This window comes from Ruditapes philippinarum, unplaced genomic scaffold (assembly GCF_026571515.1).
Source record: "Ruditapes philippinarum isolate M1 unplaced genomic scaffold, ASM2657151v2 ctg5124_1_1_1_1, whole genome shotgun sequence".
NCBI classification, from domain to species: Eukaryota; Metazoa; Mollusca; class Bivalvia; order Venerida; family Veneridae; genus Ruditapes; species Ruditapes philippinarum.
Window position 1 is genome coordinate 46,494 of NW_026863217.1, and position 16,003 is coordinate 62,496.

General features: G+C 33.6%; 1 protein-coding gene and 1 long non-coding RNA gene across 5 annotated transcripts in view; one reads left to right on the forward strand and one right to left on the reverse strand.

Annotated features, from left to right (window-relative positions):
• LOC132721506 (endothelin-converting enzyme homolog) overlaps positions 1-16,003 on the reverse strand; it is an 84,550-nt gene that overhangs the window by 19,866 nt on the left and 48,681 nt on the right. For all 4 annotated transcript variants that reach the window (XM_060705826.1, XM_060705824.1, XM_060705825.1 and 1 more), the window contains 3 exons: positions 10,710-10,826; positions 5,104-5,190; positions 491-639 (listed from right to left, as the gene is read on the reverse strand). In XM_060705826.1, coding sequence (XP_060561809.1) covers positions 491-639; positions 5,104-5,190; positions 10,710-10,826 — 353 coding nt within the window. The remainder of the gene's footprint in view (positions 1-490; positions 640-5,103; positions 5,191-10,709; positions 10,827-16,003) is intronic.
• Positions 7,605-9,120, forward strand: LOC132721508 (uncharacterized). Its single transcript, XR_009624470.1, has 3 exons — positions 7,605-7,737; positions 8,233-8,309; positions 8,529-9,120. It is a non-coding gene; the product is annotated as an uncharacterized LOC132721508 (long non-coding RNA).

Genomic DNA, 16,003 nt, shown 5'->3' on the forward strand with positions numbered 1-16,003 from the left:
AAATTGAATATGCTCAAAAATTTTAAATGAATAATTTAAAACGAATTAGGTATTTCAAAGACCCCAGATTCATTTTTGATGAAAGTTTTGAAAATTTATTTAACAGTAAAATGTTGTGAAGTGCATAAAGGAAAAATTTACTCATTGCAAACAGCATCTATAATCCACGTAAAATTACAAAAAAAAGGTCAAATATACAAAAAAAGCAATTACTGCATTAGTCACTTTTTTTTTTATAAAGTTTGATTTTCTTGAAATATTTTGGCTCATCGGCAGGCCTGCAGCTTTAAATTGAGAAAAAGTTAACAAAACAAGAACACAATCTACAATTGCAAGTATATTAAAATCTCTTAATAGCAATATCAAATTGAGTAATCAAGGTTTCTTAAATGTTCATGTGGAAAGTTTCGAATAAATTTGTAAATCTATATTTCAATTTTATTGCAAAAAAAGTAAAATCCTTCAATTTTCTAAAAACATTTTATCTGACCTTGCCCCATTTTCCTCTTGGAGCGTCTGCTGCAGAAGTTCGGTGAGATTCTGTAGGTAACGAGGCATATAAACGACAACCTCCTCTGCCGGGCTCACTGTCACATTTGCTATGGACAATATACTGTTTAAAAGTTGAATCCAATTCACCTGAAAATAGATCAAAATTTCTGCACTGTCTTGTTACATAGATTCTTGATTATTATCTAGCTAGAACCGGAAGTTAAGTTTACTAACCTTTGTCACCTATAATAGAGCTACTAGGCCTGCCTGGACAATCATGACCTGAGGCTCTTTAACTGTTGTCTGACTAATTTTAATATTTTCATCTTGATACCCACAAAGTTAAATATAGAGTGGTTCCAAATCTGGTTGCTTGACAAGTCCATTTTTATTTTGTTTTTGGTTGGGTTTTACATCACACCGACACATTATATGTCATATGGCAACTTTCCAGCTTTACTCATGGATGAAGATCTCAGGTGCTCCTTCATGCATTATTTAAGGCATGAATGAAAAGTCAATTTTAAGAAATTCAATAGGTAAAAGGCTAAATAAGTGACAGTGAGTTTTTGACTATTCTCAGTGTTTAATGCATTAAAACAAGATTCATGTCAGAAATCTCACAAAGGGAAACAATTTCATTAAAGGCACTCCACTGAAGTTTTTTGACATGACAGGTCTAAAAATATTTTTTGTTTGTTTTTGTTTTGTACCATTTGATGTAGGCCTATACCAGTAACTTGTGTGCAAAATTTCAGTTTATGTTCTAGCTCACTGCGTTTCTCCAGAATAATCTTTTTTCTTGTGCAAAACTAAATCCAGGGTTCAAAGTTTTCAACTCAAATTGGGAAAAATTGTTTTAATTCAAAATTAATTTCAAGTATGATTATTTCATTCATTATCCATTTTCATAGAATTCATGTATAAAGTCCCAGTTGATCTATGTAAAACTTTCAAGATTTTTTTTTTTAAGCTTTTGGACCTCAGTGGAGCTCCTTTAAAATTTGAAGGTCTACATTTTCCTAATAATGTATCCTCTTGGAATATCAACTAACAATGAACAATGTGATATCAGCAATAAACAAGCTATCATTATTATACAAAAATTGACATCATTTCTATCAAATTGCATAGCAAACATCTGTAATAAAAGGTCAAGATTCCACAAGCCAAATGCATGGCAATTATATACACATTTGTAATTCTATACAAATATCTCATTTCTATGCCTGCCATCTCCAGGGCAATCATTTTCATGGCAATTTCATAGATTACATTTGCATAATTCTTCTTTACAAAATCAATTGTTTATACAGAGATATAAATTTGTTGTATTAAATGTTCATAATATAAGGATCATAATGAAAATCTGACTCTTATTTAGACTTTTAAATTTCTTTCGGTGTCTTTATATTTCATATAACAATGAAGTTATTTTTAAAGTTTTGGTTGGGTTTTGCATCACACCAACACAGTAGAGGTCATAATGGCAACATCCCAGCTTTACAGGTGGAAACAGACCTCAATTACCCCTCTGTGTATTATTGTAGGCACAAAAGGGCACCCGAGTAGAAACACTGAAATTTCATAAGCTAGCTGTAGCTTCATCACATGCAAGAATCAAAAACCCATTGCCAGATTTAAAACCACAGCAAAGAGTGGCGGCCAGTGAAGTGGTTTGAGGACAACAAATTTTGAAAGATTATTATTAACAAGCAATTATCATAGTATTGCAAGCAATCCATAAGTCCCCTACCGGTAAGAGCCCAAGCAACATTCTGAAGGGCCATTGGCCATTCACTTATGTTCCTATTTAAATAAATTTGTTGAAAAAGTTCTTTAAAAGTGATCACAGGAAACATTTTTTTGTACAGACAGACAGACGGACTGAAGGACACTCCAAAGTTATTTTTTAAACAATAATATTATTCCCTGTTATCAAAATATAACATTTTTAAAATCCTATCATGATTGAAGAAGTTGGAGTAAAAATTACCAATTTCTCAAAAAAAAGTCTAAGTTCAAAAGGGGCATACTTCTGGCAGTATTGAACACTCACAAATGTTGAGTGATAATAAGAAACATTTATATGAAGTTTGAAGTAGATACATTCAGAAAAAGAAGTTATTAAAAAAAAACAATGTTTTTTTCATAAAAATTTTATGTTCAAGGGAGGTAATTCTGATAAATTTTGTGCTAGAGTTGTAAACCTTGTCACATATGATGTGGTTGATGACAAGCAACTTATATTTAAAGTTTGAAGAAAATACCTTAAGAAATAAAGTATTTATAGTGAAAAAACTTAAAAACTAGAATCAGAAATCTTGAAATTCAGTCTATTTGTTGCCATAGCAACCAGAATTTTCAACATAGGAAGATAAGAAAAGGATGTGCATAATTTCCATACTGCCATCTACCCATATGTCAAGTTTCATAAAAATATTTTCAGTACTTTTTGCATTATCACTGGATCCAGGTTATGTGTAAAATTTGCCATATTTTCAGTCTATTTGTTGCCATAGCAACCAGAATTTTCAACATAGGAAGAAAAGAAAAAGACGTGCATAATCTCCATACTGCCATCTATCCATATATCAAGTTTCATAAAAATATTTTCAGTACTTTTTGCGTTATCACGGGATCCAGGTTATGTGTAAAATTTGCCATATTTTCAGTCTATTTGTTGCCATAGCAACCAGAATTTTCAACATAGGAAGAAAAGAAAAAGACGTGCATAATCTCCATACTGCCATCTATCCATATATCAAGTTTCACTAAAATATTTTCAGTACTTTTTGCGTAATCGCGGGATCCAGTTTTGTGGACGGACGGACTGACGGACGGACAGACGGACGTTCTCACAGGACAGTAATTATGTGGCTACTCTATTGTTCTCTCTATTGTTCTTTTAGCCACGCAAAAGAAAAATAGCCACATAAAAGCATTACGGAATGAATGACATCAAAGAGAACCTATTGTCCCTCTAGCCACATAATTACTCTCCTGTAAGTGCGGACGGACGGACTGACGGACGGACAGACAGACGGACGGAGGGTAAACCTAAAGTCCCCTCCGGTAAACCGGTAGGGGACTAAAAAGAGATAAGCGATATAATGTTGAAAAAGTAAAGGGAGATAAGCAATACAGAAGTTAAGAATATACAAGAGAGATAAGCAATTAGTCATGGGAGATAAGCTATACAAAAGTTGAAAATGGTCAAGGGAGATAAGCAATATAAAAGTTGAAAATTGTAAAGGGAGATAAGCAATACAGAAGTTGAAAATGATCAAGGGAGATAAGCAATATAAAAGTTGAAATCTGTAAAGGAAGATATGCATATGGTCAAGGGAGATAAGCAATTGGTCAATGGAGATTATAATCAATAAAGAGCTATAAAGTTACTAACAAATGGGGCTAGTTTTTGTACATCACCTGAAGTAAAGTTACTTACAAATGGGGCTAGTTTTTGTACATCACCAAGTAAAGTTACTTACAAATGGGGCTAGTTTTTGTACATCACCAAGTAAAGTTACTTACAAATGGGGCTAGTTTTTGTACATCACCAAGTAAAGTTACTTACAAATGGGGCTAGTTTTTGTACATCACCAAGTAAAGTTACTTACAAATGGGGCTAGTTTTTGTACATCACCAAGTAAAGTTACTTACAAATGGGGCTAGTTTTTGTACATCACCAAGTAAAGTTACTTACAAATGGGGCTAGTTTTTGTACATCACCAAGTAAAGTTACTTACAAATGGGGCTAGTTTTGTACATCACCAAGTAAAGTTACTTACAAATGGGGCTAGTTTTTGTACATCACCAAGTAAAGTTACTTACAAATGGGGCTAGTTTTTGTACATCACCAAGTAAAGTTACTTACAAATGGGGCTAGTTTTTGAACATCACCAAGTAAAGTTACTTACAAATGGGGCTAGTTTTTGTACATCACCAAGTAAAGTTACTTACAAATGGGGCTAGTTTTTGTACATCACCAAGTAAAGTTACTTACAAATGGGGCTAGTTTTTGTACATCACCAAGTAAAGTTACTTACAAATGGGGCTAGTTTTTGTACATCACCAAGTAAAGTTACTTACAAATGGGGCTAGTTTTTGTACAACACCAAGTAAAGTTACTTACAAATGGGGCTAGTTTTTGTACATCACCAAGTAAAGTTACTTACAAATGGGGGCTAGTTTTTGTACATCACCAAGTAAAGTTACTTACAAATGGGGCTAGTTTTTGTACATCACCAAGTAAAGTTACTTACAAATGGGGCTAGTTTTTGTACATCACCAAGTAAAGTTACTTACAAATGGGCTAGTTTTTGTACATCACCAAGTAAAGTTACTTACAAATGGGGCTAGTTTTTGTACATCACCAAGTAAAGTTACTTACAAATGGGGCTAGTTTTTGTACATCACCAAGTAAAGTTACTTACAAATGGGGCTAGTTTTTGTACATCACCAAGTAAAGTTACTTACAAATGGGGCTAGTTTTTGTACATCACCAAGTAAAGTTACTTACAAATGGGGCTAGTTTTTGAACATCACCAAGTAAAGTTACTTACAAATGGGGCTAGTTTTTGTACATCACCAAGTAAAGTTACTTACAAATGGGGCTAGTTTTTGTACATCACCAAGTGTCATTTTATGATACAACTGCTCTTCATCCCTTCTCTCCTCACTCGGAACTGTGATCTATATAAAACATTGAATGAATCAACAAAGCTTCATAATTATGTACAAAAACTTTAACCAAACATGTTTTAAAATGTCGTAGACACAATGCATGCTTGGCATTAATTATGAACGATATTTTCCAACTTGCCATTATTCATGAATGATATTTTCCCGCAGTTACTTTCATATGTAATACATAATTAAATCACTGTATAAACTAAAAAAATACATTACTTTCAAAAGTAATGTTGGAATGATAAATGAAATTTGTACAGTTAAACCCTGCCTTATGATTTTCATTGTACATTGTATTAAAAATCTTCATAAAACCAGAAACAGGGAATTATTGATACAGTACAAAAATCAGAAATGTTAGGAATTGTCTATACCCAGCAAACACATGACGTTAAAATACCGATGTCTAATAGACGTTACTTTTTGACGTCGTACTAACGTCAGGTTATGGTCGGTGTCCTGACGGTAGGTAAAAAAAATAACAAGAGGGCCATGATGGCCCTGAGGTCGCTCACCTGTATATAGGCCCCCCCCCCCCCCCCCCAACGTTGCAGGGCCAATTTAACCTAAGGGCTTTTATTTGCACAAACTTGGTAGACACCCATAAGAAGATGTTTCATGCTAAACATCTAAGCTCTAGCTCATTGGGCTTTTTAAAAGAAGATTTTTTTTAAGTTTTTACTATATGCATATAGTTAAAAACAATGACACCCCTGGGGCCGGGCCAGTTTTGACCCCAGGGCTTTTATTTGAACAAACTTTGTAGACACTTACTAGAAGATGTTTCATGCTTAATATCTAAACTCTAGCTATTTGGGTTTTTTCAAAGAAGATTTTAAGTTTTTGCTATATACACATATAAGGAAAATCAATGACCCCCGGGGCGGTGCCAATTTTGACCCAGGGCTTTTATTTGAACAAACTTGCTAGACACCTATTAGAAACATGTTTGATGCTAAATATCTTAGCCATAGCTCTTTGAGTTCTTTAAAAGAAGATTTTTTAAGTTTTTACTATATGCATATAGGGAAAATCAATGAACCCCCGGGCGGGGCCAATTTTGACCCCAGGCTTTTATTTGAACAAACTTGGTAGACACTTATTAGAACATGTTTCATGCTAAATATCTTAGCTCTAACTCTTTTGGTTCTTTAAAAGAAGATTTTTTAAGTTTTTACTATATGCATATAGGGAAAATCAATGACCCCCTGGGGCGGGGCCAATTTTGACCCCAGGGCTTTTATTTGAACAAACTTGGTAGACACCTATTAGAACATGTTTAATGCTCAATATCTTAGCCATAGCTCTTTGAGTTCTTTAAAAGAGAATTTTTTAAGTTTTTACTATATGCATATAGGGAAAATCAATGACCCCCTGGGGCGGGGCCAATTTTGACCCCAGGGCTTTTATTTGAACAAACTTGGTAGACACCCATTAGAACATGTTTCATGCTAAATATCTTAGCTCTAGCTCTTTGGGTTCTTTAAAAGAAGATTTTTAAGTTTTACTATATGCATATAGGGAAAATCAATGACCCCCTGGGCGGGGCCAATTTTGACCCCAGGGCTTTTATTTGAACAAACTTGGTAGACACCTATTAGAACATGTTTCATGCTAAATATCTTAGCTCTAGCTCTTTGGGTTCTTTAAAAGAAGATTTTTTAAGTTTTTACTATATGCATATAGGGAAAATCAATGACCCCCCCGGGGCGGGGCCAATTTTGACCCCAGGGCTTTTATTTGAACAAACTTGGTAGACACTCACTAGAAGATGTTTCATGCCAAATATCTAAGCTCTAGCTCTTATGGTTCTTTAAAAGAAGATATTTTAAGTTTTTTCTTTTGGTTGCCATGGCAACCAGAGTTCTGCATGGAATTAAATTCTTTGAACAATTTTTAAAGGTGACCACCAAAGGAACATTCCTGTGAAGTTTGGATGAAATTGGCTTAGTGGTTTATGAGGAGATGTCATTTAAAGTAAAAGTTTACGGACGGACGACGGACGATGGACGGACGACGGACGGACGACGGACGGACGCCGGACGAAAAGCGATCACAAAAGCTCACCCTGTCACTTTGTGACAGGTGAGCTAACAAAAAGTAATCCTTATTCGCTGTTTTAATCATTTAAACTTTTTTTCAAATGTTATTTGGATTACAAATGAAGTGTTCTTATATAAATACAGACCAAGATCGCGGCGCTGCAACCTAATAAAACATAAAGGTGGCGCTGTATATACGCAAGTTACATGTGTTATTGTTATGAAATCTATTTATAGCCACAGATCTGTTTACAAGTTCCAATCATTTAACGTTGTAATATTATCATTTGTGGTACATTATATGTATCAAAATTACGAGATTTTAATAGTGCTTTAACATTTAATCATAGTGACAGAAAAGGGAAAGAAAACATAATTAACCTTTATTAAATTCGAATCTAAAGACACGTGGATGGAAATTCAAATTCGTAGGCGTTACGTTTTGGCTGTCGGTCAGGAATCGGGATGCATTGATAAGTGAATATTATAGATTTTCTTGAACAAAAAGGTCAGTTCAATTTATTTAGATTTATTTCTACTTTGTATTTGATAAATAATTGCATGATTGCAAGCACTCTTAAATTTAATTATCATTATTTGAACAGCTGAAGTAAAATGTCACACAAATTCGCGATAATGTCTAATAATAAACCTTTTTAAAATTGACATGTTTTAACTCTGCTTGTGAAGAGTTTATAATATGCCTTTCAGTACTACCAAAGAGAATGCTTAGTTTTCATATTTTTCTTAAACTGTGATGTTTTTGTCAGTTAAAATCTGAGAATTGAGAATGAATTTGTACGATTTCGAGCATTTCGGACCAAGACGTTTCGGTCCCAAATAACCCAAAACGTTCCGGTCTCAAATAACGCAAGACGTTTTGGTTCCAGACATTTCGGCATTAAATCTTTGATTTAAAACTATGAAATATTTAAGACTTGCGTAACTGTTCTATTTCAAAAGTAGAATATATACATAAGTTAGAATATAATTTTCTTTTCAGGTAGTTAAAGTGTTGGACATGCTCTCAAAGGTCGGAGGGACGGAAACACGTGAATATGTAAAAAGAAACACATGAAAGTAAGATTTTTGTAAATTCTATTACATACTTTATTTAATTAATCCATACTAAACTGGAGTTTAAAAGCGGCTTTTTAAATGTTCAGTATTTATGTTTACTTTTAATTTTTGTTAAAGCTCTCTTATAAAAAATTGGCAAAATTGTTCATTAAGTTAAGATAACCATAAAAACATTTTTGCTTGTTAATTTTACATGTTTCATTATTTTTTTTTTTTCAGTGAAAATGATGTCACACAAACGCTACATATCATCCGGACAGACGAGGGGTGCTGAAAGAAGGTCATATCTTAAAGCATCACACCTCAAAATTCGTGCTAATTCTCATGGATGTCTAAAAGTATAACTTTGTGAAGTAACTAAAAGGCAGCAATTTATACATTACTGACAATTATCAAAGGAGGTCAAAATATGCAAAATGGCACTAAATGTTTTAGAAATGCTGTAGAAATATAGTTAAAGTACTGAAAATCTGTCATAAATTGCTTGAAACATTATTATCAGAATCTTTTAACTTTTCTTAAAATTATAATATTTTCATTGTTTTATTTGATAAGGCAAACTTTGATAGAAATGTGCATACATTGTTTTGTTCTTTAATATTTGTACATGTTTTCTTAGTTTCATTTATGTCATTGTTTTTGTAATACTTTTTGTTTTGTAATTAACTTATTTTATGTTTTATTTTGTTTAATTTATGAAAATTATTTAACCTTGCAGAATTTACTAAAATTGTATGTATCAGCTTAAAATTGCAACTTTTATCTTAAATTAAAAAAGCATGAAACATATTTTTGCCTTTTAGTTTTCTGTTATACATTTCATTTGAGGGAAAGTTACTTAATAGAATGAGTTACATTTAATTAGATCAAATCAGGATTAGCCAGAAAATATTTATGACGTGGTGAAACAAAAAGGATTAGGGGAATGATAAGATGAAGGTCAGAAAATGATCAGATTTAGGGCAGAAAAGGGTTAATATTTAGGTCGGAAAATGGTCAGATTGAGGTCGGAAAATGGTTAGAAACTGGTTAGATTTAGGTCGGAAAATGGTCAGATTGAGGTCGGAAAATGGTCAGATTGAGGTCGGAAAATGGTTAGATAATGGTCAGAAAAAGGTTAAATAATGGTTAGATTCTGACGTCTACCTGACGTCAGATTATTACGTCAAAAAAACTTTCAAATCCAACCGTTTTTCCGACCGTCATCCGACGTCAGAACCTGACATAAATCTGACGTCAGTATGACGTCTTGTGTTTGCTGGGTAAAGTTTTAAATATAAAATATATAAATATGGCAAACATGAACCTGTTCAACAAAATTTAACTTATATCTTCAAAATTTATTGACATAATTTTTTTTCTAGCTAACTTGTTAATTCTATCACAATAATAACTAATAACAGTAACAGACATGAGGTCAAATCAATAACGTAACATCTTTTGGTGCCGAAATAAAACATATCATTAAAAATCATTTTTATATTATTGGCATAAGGCCAACATATGAAATTTATAATTAAATTTTAACTGAATAGAAAATTCCCATTGCTTACGGAATGGAATCCAAATTATACTTTGAAATTTAAATTTGATATTTTTAGGACAAAATCTCATAAAGTCCCTGGATTTTAATATCAATATACACTCATTATTTGACACCATGAATCATAAACTGTTGTTTTGCACGCTTCTATATTTTCTAACATAGAAAATAAAGCAATAATGTTGTTGCTTTATGGACCAAATCCAAATGCGACTTGTTATTAAGAGCATGCATATAATAATTAAATTGGTATGTTTTCTTCATGCGTAACTAACAATAGCTTGTAAATAAAACATTATCATAAGTTAATTAAGCAAAGTCCCTAGTCCCATTGATTTGAACTAAAATATATTGTAGCAATATAACAAAAAATCTGATTTTTTGGGATTTTTTATTTTTTTTATATATTGATATTATAGTGCATGGACTACAAGGTTAAATATATTTTAGGTCAGATCAATGCCACTATAGCACCTTTGAATCATCACTAAAGTGGGGCGAGTCGTTATGTGGCGAGTTGTTACGGGCTGATTCCACATTGTGGCAAATCAATTACCATACACAGTAGCTATTGGTTAATTCTAGGTCATATAGAAACACCATATGAGCCGTGTCATGACAAAACCAACATAATGGGTTTGCGACCAGCATGGATCCAGACCAGCCTGCGCATCCGCGCAGTCTGATCAGGATCCATGCTGTTCGCTATCAGTTTCTTTACTTGTTATAGGGTCTGTAAGCGAACAGCATGGATCCTGATCAGACTGCGCGGATGCAAACCCATTATGTTGGTTTTGTCGTGACACGGCTCATATCATTATTACATTATTCTAAGCTACAATATCTGAAACACTTACGTTAGCCAGTTGTGTTTCAAACTCAATCACATCAAGCATCTGTTCCCTGGTGTTGTTCTCCTCACCACCTAGTAAAACCCCAACCCTTGTCATGTAGTCCAGATAGGCTGACAAAACCTGCAAATAACAATATTATAACAAAGTCACACACAATATAAATATTTCTAGAGCACATTATTTCTTTGTTTGTTATGTTACTTTCGACTTTAAAGGAACTCTACTGAGGTCCAAAGCCTAAAAACATAAAATTTGAATTTTATACAAAGATCACCTGGGGCACCTAAAACAAGAAGATATACAAAAGATAATTAAGAATTATACCCAGACGAAATTGTAAATCATATTTTTGTGCTATTCTTGGCCCAATTTTAGTGAAAAGCGTTGTAAAGCATTTCAAGTTTATCAAATGGAACAATAAGCCCTAAAAATTATTCCAAGTCCCATCATGTCAAAAAACCTCAGTGGAGTCCCTTTAAGGTACCATTACCTTTTTTGTGGTACTTTTAATTGTAAATCAAATTAGAAACTTGTGGTATTCAACTACAATTAGTTCCAGAAGACAATTTAGAAATAATATTCAAGTTCTAACATGGAAAATGCACTAATAAGACAATTTCAGTTCAATTTTATTCCTTTAAAGTGACTTCTTCACTTTTTGGGAAAAGGTGGCATTGACATTCAGCACTTGTGGGGGGGGATGGGGGAGGGAGGGGAATGTTTATGTTGCTATCGGGAAAAAAATCAAAGTCAGCAAGCTTTAAAAAATATCTTTACTTATAAATTCAATTTCAAAATAATGAAAACCAGAAAAATGCTGCTTACGTGTGTACCCATACAATTTACTTAAGTTTAAAAACATTGTATTAAGGGTTTTAATTATTCTGTAAAATTTTCAGGAGCAATAACCCTTGATATGTAAAATTAGAATAAGCATCTCAGCTTGATGAATTTTTAACTTAAATACATGTTATCTGTTAACACATCAAATACTATGACTGTCAGTCCAATTTCACTTTGCAGCCAAAAGAACAATTCATCACCTCGGTCCATTAACAGGTTAAATGCTACATCTGTAGAATTTTAATAGGAGTAAATTAACCCTGTACTGCATTTCAGCGATGAATTATTCTCCTTGTGCAAGTTTAATTAATTTTGTCTAAATTGTGATATTATGGATTCAACTAAATATATTTAAAGGCTCACTATGCCTCTAAAATCAATATTTTTTTGTCCTGTAGAAATGTCAAACATGTGTTTAATAGTGTTTAAATAATGAATTTAGAGCATGTAAGATGTTAAAAAACTGAAGAATTCAGAGCTGAACATGCAGTTATGTGTCATAAAGGTAGCAAAATATAAAACAAGTAGCATTTTGACTTCCATACAAAATTTTTCACTATAATTATACAACTTGCCAACAGAGCTATCTTAAGTTGCAAAAGATAGTCCATGTATTATGGCAAATAAGTATTACTTTGAAAATTGTAACTAAAAGATTTTGAGAAATCAAATTGCTAGCATTTTTGAGGCATAATGAGCCTTTAATACATCTTGTATATCAACTTTCACTGAATCATTCTCAAATTATGAAAATATATTGTCAGAGATTCTTGTTAACTAAAATGTCAGATAATTTACTTTCAAAGACAAGAAAAAACAGTCTGTATGTTTCCTGGAATCAATGTTTCATTTTCAAATTTTCCCTGTTTTTATTGTTATGAGCAATGTTTAATGGATGAAATAAATTCTGCTCTTATGAAAAATCTATAATATTCTATGTTTATAGTAGAGAATATGATGCTTTAAAACATTAAATATCTGAGAAATACGGTATATAAATGCATAATGTTAGTGACTGGTCTTTTGTCACAGCTTTGCTTTTAATTCAGTCTTTAATATCATGAATGAATTTTGCTTCAATTAATGCAAATAAAAGATATGAGAAATTATTTAATATTTACTACACTTTTTAAAATTTTACCCTGCTGATGGCAATGGACTGAATCTACCTATGTGACTGAGTGCAGACCAAGATCAGACAGCATATGGGCAAAGACGCTTGGGGGGGGGGGGTCAGATCCTGTCCCCAACATGATTATATGCAACGCCCTTGTTAACACTCTATCATCTTCTAAATGCAATCAGAATAAACATTTATATATCACATTTTAATATGAAAATCAACATTTAATTAAAACCGAAAGTTCTGTCCAAGCGATACGAGAAGAGTTCCCGGCTCTGCATGGAGCGCTTGTCAAGCCGGTACACAAACGGTGTACATGCTTTCGACAACTCGAGCATTATATTGTCATGTCCAACGTGTTAGCTGTCCGCAAGTGCTCGTTTAAAAGACATTTATTTGTAATAAAACTATTACTAAGATGCACAGTGTGTTGTTTCCCAAGTTTTTTATTCTAGATAATGTAAATATAAATATTTGAATTTGGCAGTCATATTGGGTCTTCCGAAAGTGACAATTTTGATATAAGTTTGTGAGAGAATTAAAGTGTTTAGTCCCAGCTAAAAAAGTGAAAGAAGAGCGCAAACATATGCTAGGCTCAAGTCACATATTGGTTGGACTGTTTACATTTTGGAGTCTACAATCTTTACTTTATTGAGACTTGATGATATAATTATGGTATTTTTTCATATATGTATAAATTGTTTGAAAATCAGTTTTATCATTGTAATAGATGTTCCATTTGTGTTTAAATATTAAAATAGTTTTGATAGAGTGTTTACAGGGGCATATCACGTTTGGAAAAGGATCTGACCCCAAAGCATCGGTGCATATGGGTGCTGTCTGGGAAGGTCTGCACTGGTCACTACTCTCAACAAAGCATTATTTTTCTTCTTTCTTGATTGGGTTGTAATTCACATCAACACAGTATAGGTCATATGGCTATTTTTCAGCTTTACTGGTGGAGTCCTCAGGTGCCCCTCTGTGCATTACTTCAGGCACAAACAGGCACCTGAAAAGAACCACCGATATCCTAGCTCAAGGATATGAAATAATCTGTAGGCGCTTGCATGGCTTGAACATACAGCAGCGAGAGGCAAGTAGTTTGAAGACAATGACCTTAACCACTCGGCCACCGATGCTCGCCCAAAACATAGCATCTGATTACTTTTTAAACTCATACAAGAATCAGACATTGTAAAAGAGGTGTAAATTTGTAGACTTTTGTCTTTCTTTTTGTCCTTTTTAATAATGTAGGCATAATTACTTGTTAATCATATAGAATACATTTCATTACAATTATCAGAATCAAATTCTGTCAACAATTTGCTTGGGACTAATGTCATGATGCTAGTTTCCATAGAATTTTTTTAAATGTTTACTGAAGCACAAAAAGTTGCAGTCCTTTTGTAATAATTAGAATCCAAAGTCAGTTACTTATTGCACAACATTAAAGCAAGCACTTTCATTGAGAATATGAAATCATTACAGTCATATTTTATTGGTTGTGTTGGTAATGCAACATTTTTTGAGAGGAGATACTCAACAAATCTGAAGAGTGGAACCTATCTGAAAATTTAACCGTGTAACATTTCAACAAGCATAATTATTAGCAATAGGACTTGATATAAATATAAAGCAGTTGGCTTTTCAAGGTGTAAAGACATCATAGAAAGTGAAAATGAACTGGTAAAGAATATTTTTTTAAAAGTGATACAGAATGTCATGTTGAAATGGTCATACCGTACACAGGTGTCAGAATTTTTTTTTTTATAAAAAACTCATGTACAATTATCTTGCATAATTATCGTTATAATTTGAACTTCCTGGAACAGAAAGTGCTTTTGCCACAAGCACTTCTGCATAGTCTGATCAGGCTTACTGTACTGTATGTTGATAACTTTAATATTTTTATATTCTGATATTGAAATCTGTTAGCTTAGCTTCAAATGGAACATTCTTTATTCAAAGCTGAGCAAATCCATTTTTTATCTAAAACACAAAATTTGTAAGCTTTTTCTCAACAATCTTTTATATATCAAATTTTCTTCAAAAACAAAATTTAGAAATCTCAAGAAAAACAATATGAACAACTAGAGGATGCTTTTGTAAAAAAGCGCATGTCTCCCCCACTGCTGAGAATAACTGTGAATGGAAACAGGAATGGAAATGGAGATAAGATAATGTAAATACCCGGTAGTCACAGAACTCTAGTTATCATCCGGAAATGAGAAAATGACCAATGGTCACTGTGACCTTAACCTTTGACCTACTGACCCCATAAACAAGAGGGATCATCTGCTCAATAAGACCAATCATCCTATGAAGTTTGAGGGTTGTAGGTCTAAAGGAACTCTAGTTATCATCCGGAAAGGAGAAATTAACCAACGGTCGCTGTGACCTTGACCTTTGACCTACTGACCATTAAAACAATAGGGATCATTTGATTAATAAGACCAATCATCCTATGAAGTTTGAGGGTTGTAGGTCAAAAGGAACTCTAGTTATCATCCGGAAATGAGAAATTGACCAACGGTCACTGTGACCTTGACCTTTGACTTACTGACCCCAAAAACAAAAGGGATCATCTGCTCTATAAGACCAATCATCCTATGAAGTTTGAGGGCTGTAGGTCAAAAGGAACTCTAGTTATCATCCGGAAACGAGAAATTGACCAACGGTCACTGTGACCTTGACCTTTGAACTACTGACCCCAAAAACAATAGGGATCATCTGCTCAATAAGACCAATCATCCTATGAAGTTTGAGGGCTGTAGGTCAAAAGGAACTCTAGTTATCATCCGGAAACGAGAAATTGACCAACGGTCACTGTGACCTTGACCTTTGAACTACTGACCCCAAAAACAATAGGGATCATCTGCTCAATAAGACCATTCATCCTATGAAGTTTGAGAGCTGTAGGTCAAAAGGAACTCTAGTTATCGTCCGGAAACGAGAAATTGACCAACGGTCAGTGTGACCTTGACCTTTGACCTACTGACCCCAAAAACAATAGGGATCATCAGCTCTATAAGACCAATCATCCTATGAAGTTTGAGGGCTGTAGGTCAAAGGAACTCTAGTTATCGTCCGGAAACGAGAAATTGACCAACGGTCAGTGTGACCTTGACCTTTGACTTACTGACCCCAAAAACAATAGGGATCATCAGCTCTATAAGACCAATCATCCTATGAAGTTTGAGGGCTGTAGGTCAAAAGGAACTCTAGTTATCGTCCGGAAACGAAGAATGGACGGACGGACGGACTGACGGACGGACTGACGGACGGACTGACGGACGGACAGGGCAAAAACAATATGTCTCCCCCCGAGGTG